The sequence below is a fragment of the Phalaenopsis equestris genome, unplaced genomic scaffold (genome assembly GCF_001263595.1).
Source record: "Phalaenopsis equestris unplaced genomic scaffold, ASM126359v1 Scaffold000865, whole genome shotgun sequence".
In the NCBI taxonomy this organism is placed as follows: Eukaryota; Viridiplantae; Streptophyta; class Magnoliopsida; order Asparagales; family Orchidaceae; genus Phalaenopsis; species Phalaenopsis equestris.
In genome coordinates this window covers 253,869-258,402 of record NW_018165305.1, presented here as the reverse complement: position 1 = coordinate 258,402, position 4,534 = coordinate 253,869, and the positions used below count along the sequence as shown (strand labels likewise).

Sequence of the window (4,534 nt, the reverse complement as noted above, 5' to 3'; positions counted from 1 at the left end):
TCCATTAACCTGTGATTCATTGAGTTCATTTTCTAGCCCTCTCATCACTGGGAGCAATATCTTGACTCGATACTCACCTTCTGTACATTCTGTTGAACCATCTACTCACACTCCACTTCAACCTCCACTCCAACTCCAATTAATCATGAATAATAAATATACGCCGAACTACTTCTTCAATTACTGAGAATCCAGGACCACAAAATAATCGAGTTGCAAAGTAAAGTAAACCAATTGGGAATGAGAGTATCTATTGTTGAGAGAAAGAAAAAGTAAAAACAAATCTACAAATCTTATATGAGTAGTATTGTCCAAAGAGTAATATTAAGACAAAGCTGGAAGAAACGAAAATCAGAATCCCCTTCAATTCAAGAAGAGAAAAGCTGAGGGCAATTTTGTCAAACTAGGCGAGAAGGTGATAAAAGGACCTAAAACTACAGTAGTGGAAGAGGGAACCGAGGAGACATCAAAGACACTTCAATCTATGTTATTCGAGGAAGAAACCTAGGAGAAATCAAATGAAGTTGAATCTATGGTGGTTGAGAAGGGGAACAATGTTCCTGTTCTTGTGTAGAAGGAGGAGGAGAAGAAGATCATTGATAGAATTTTTGTTGATGATTACCTAGATAAGATATATTAATTTTAAGTGTATCATAACATTGCACTATATTATAAAGAACATTTGTTATTTGAATATGAATCATCAACATGCACAACTTGTTATGAACTTTCTTGCAAGGGATGAGATATCCATACATGTGGCAGAGGTCATTGATCAATGCTGTCAAATGTTCAGGGATAAGTCAGTATTTTTTCCCAAATTTTAATTAGTTCCAAATAAAAATATATTTATCTTTCAATTCTTTTATATGTTGATACTACATGAGTGATACAATATTTTTCAAAGAACATTTTGCAATAACTTGATCTTTGATCAATGAACTTTTGGAAAATCAATATTTGGCCAATGAACATGTTGATGCATTTGCGCTCTTGCTGGATAAGCAAAGGAATAAAACTTCTGAGTTATACAAACCATACATGTATATATCACCCATGTATTGGATAAGCATGTACATTGCAGTATAGTCTATGTTATTTATAAATAATTTATACATTTATTTATATGTGAATAAAAATAAACAAACATAATTTGGCAGTTCTGTTTCTGTTGCAAAATTGAGAGCAAGATTTTTTGGTGAGACACATATATAAACAAAATGTTTAAAAGCAAATATTTTATTGATTCCCACAATCCATGGTCAACATTGGATTATGCTGGTTGGGGAATTAAAGTCGAGAAAATGGTTGTTATATGACACACTTCCGAAAAATCACACAAGGGTATATGTCATGAAATTGTGAGGAAATACATTAACACATTATTCGATGAGTTCATCATTTATTTTTGTTTTTCAATTTAAACTACTTGGCACAACTTTACTTGTTTTGAAGGTCAAACATTGATGAAGAACTGACTTTGCATTTGATACAAATCCCAGAGTGGCTAGTTACTACTCGAAGAAGAACACCAACACAAACAAACATTATTGATTGTGGGATGTTTATTTATAAATAAATAGAAAAATTGGTGGGCATAGAGCCAATAAATTTGGATGATTACGGGTCATGACTACTAAGCATGTCACGATTTAGTGCATAATTTGATTACTTACTTTGCGTGTGGTTATTACCTAATCATGAATAATCATCAGCACTCTATAAACTTTAGGTATACATTGTCATGTTTGATATTTTTATGTGAGCTTGGATGCATGAAGAGTTAGCTTTTTAATTGTAGGAGTGGTTGGAACAATTTTAAGCATAAGATGTGGATGGATGGGTCAAATCATTGGCATATAGGGTGAATAGATTTTCCGATTCTGATATACAATTCTGTGACTTGTTTATAACTTTTGATATTCATATATTCACATTTTGATATATAATTAAGTCATTTGCTTATATATAAATTATCAAATAACTTGTTTTATAAATGGTTTGTTTCGTATAAATATTGTGTTAACAAGCTTAGATAAATTACCTATAATATCACCAGAATAATACCAAAATATCTCCATAATATCACTATTATATTTGCATAATATCACAAAAATATCACCAGAATAGATTCAGAATACCGCTAGAGTACTATTATAATATCACAAAAATATCATCAAAATACCTAAACAAAATCATCATAATACCAATAAAAATACAATCAAATCACAAAAATATCACCAGAATAGATTCAGAATACCGCTAGAGTACTATCATAATATCACAAAAATATCATCAAAATACTACCACAATATCATCATAATACCACTAAAAATACAATCAGAATATTATCACCAAAAACCACTCTTTTATATATAGGTTAGGATGCTTAAGGTGTAAAAGTTAAAGTTTAAGTGTGAGATAAGTAAATACAGAAAATTTGGGTGCCATGTATATGAATTTTCTTTAAATTTTATGCCCTAATTGGTTAAAAACTTTCACTCTGCCAACTCTGTCAAAAAAAAAAATAATAATAATAAAATAATAATAATCCTGAATCTCAACCACACCCCTGCAATCTCGGCCGTGTCTGTCTCCAAAGGCTTCACTTCTGCTTCCTTTTTCTTCCCAATCCTCTTTTGCCCAATTCAGTCCAACACCTATCTATCAGTCATGGTGTCCCCCTCATCTTCCCTCCAACTTTTCTGAATCACTCTTCAGTCACTTGCACGGTTCCATCTCTCAAAACGAAGAACGGTAAATCAATATGCTAAAGATTACTTTTTTTTAATCAACAGTAGTCTGAAAGCAGTCATCCTCTCTCTCTCTCGCTTTCCCTTCTCCCAACCTCGCCTCCCCCAATCTAATCCTATTAACTGGTAAAAATTCCAGTCGAAACTCATCAAAGCTTCCTCCTTTCTCCATCCAAATCCCAAAAACTGCAGCTTTTCTTCTTTTTCACCATCATGGATCCCAAGAGTTCTTCCAATATTCCACCGGAGCAACCAAAGTTTCTCCTAAACCCAGATAAAAGGGATCCCTCAAGAGATAGCAGAGACCTCCAACCCCTCGTTCCCTCCACTTCTTCCTTAGCTGAGAGAGAGCCTACCAGTGCGGTGGATAAAGACGAGCAAAGGAAGCAGCTTGCTCCCAAGCGAAGCTCCAACAAGGATCGGCACACTAAAGTCGAAGGCCGCGGGCGTTCCGCCCGCCGCCCCCCTTCGGCTCTAGCCGCAGCACCTTCTTCCATTTCTCATAACAAATTCAACGAGCCCCCTTCTTCCGCCATGGCAGCCTCTTCAAGGCCTAATTGGGTTACTGGCCTCTGGCCGCCGCCGCTTGGCAGTTTCGCGGGCACCGGATTCCTACCCCAGACGAGCAATCTGGGCGGCGAAGGGTCTGCTGGAGGGTTTATGCAGAGGATTGGGTTACCAGGGCTGGAGCTGCCAGGTTCCGGGCTAGGTCAGATGAGCTTTGCTTCAATGTTGGGTGGCCATGGGCAGCAGATGCCTGGGCTTGAGCTCGGACTCTCTCAAGATGGACATATTGGAGTATTGAATCCCCAAGTTTTGAGCCAGTTTTATCAGCAGATGGGGCAAGGAAGAGGAGGAGGAGGGGGAGGAGGAGGAGGAGGAGGAGGGAGTGAGCAGTTACAGCATCGTCTTCATCAACATCAACAGACTCATCTGAACCAGGAGAAAGATGATTCTGAAGGTTCGAGTCAGTAGATGAGAGTGATGGTTACAAAAAAGTTCTTTTTTTGAAGAAAATTTGAGGTTAAAATTGGAAACTAATGCTATTCTGAGTGTTATGCTGTAATGATTTTGGAGGAAAGAAAGGCTGGATGATGATTATTTCTCCTTTGTTAGCGGTTTCACATTCGGGTAAATCTCTTTCTTTTGATAGTTTGAAAGAAATGCTGCTTTTTTGCTTTGTGAGAGTGGTGAGTGATTTTTGTTTTGCTGAATTTGGCCTGCAGGTGTAGATTGAACTATGCTGAAGGATTGGGTTGGAGGTATATATATATTTATATTTGTTTACTCTGAGGTTTGTAGATATAGAGTTTGAGCCATCTTCTATTACTATTATTTTGGTTTTTTGATCTGGTTGGATTTGGAATTTTCTTGTTTTTTGTTAAGAATAAATCAGTGTTTTGTGTTAATTTAATGTGATTTTTTGAATGATGAGGCTGTTTATGTTTACAATTTGTGCCTTTTTGAATTGAAGTTGCAAAAGAAATTATGTTTTTTCCCTGAATTCTTCCACGTTTGTAGCTTGATAAATACTGATAGAATGTTTGCAGCTTTATTTTTAACTGTATTAAGTTTATGTTGCAGTTGCAAACCTATATTTCTATTATTTATAACATTTATTTGCTTACCTTTCTTTGTATTAAATATTATGGACAAAAAGATTTTCTTTTTTGGGTACAAATATCATTATTGGCATCGTTGTCACCAAACCATGTGGTTGGAGGTTCTCCTGGAATCAAAATTAGAAGATAAATTAAAAGATTACCAATTTTTTGGATGTT

The 4,534-nt window shown here is 35.7% G+C and overlaps 1 protein-coding gene across 1 annotated transcript; it reads left to right on the top strand.

Moving 5' to 3' along the window:
• Nucleotides 1-2,590: 2,590 nt before the first annotated feature.
• On the top strand, nt 2,591-4,127 carry LOC110031909 (transcription factor TCP20-like). Its single transcript, XM_020735343.1, has 2 exons — nt 2,591-3,884; nt 3,980-4,127. The coding sequence occupies exon 1, from the start codon at nt 2,967-2,969 to the stop codon at nt 3,726-3,728; it is 762 nt and encodes a 253-aa protein (XP_020591002.1). The 5' UTR covers nt 2,591-2,966; the 3' UTR covers nt 3,729-3,884; nt 3,980-4,127.
• The last annotated feature ends 407 nt before the right edge of the window (nt 4,128-4,534 follow it).

What these genes read in the sequence shown, in the direction of transcription:
- LOC110031909 (XM_020735343.1), top strand. Translation starts at nt 2,967, where the DNA reads ATGGATCCCAAGAGTTCTTCCAATATTCCACCGGAGCAACCAAAGTTT.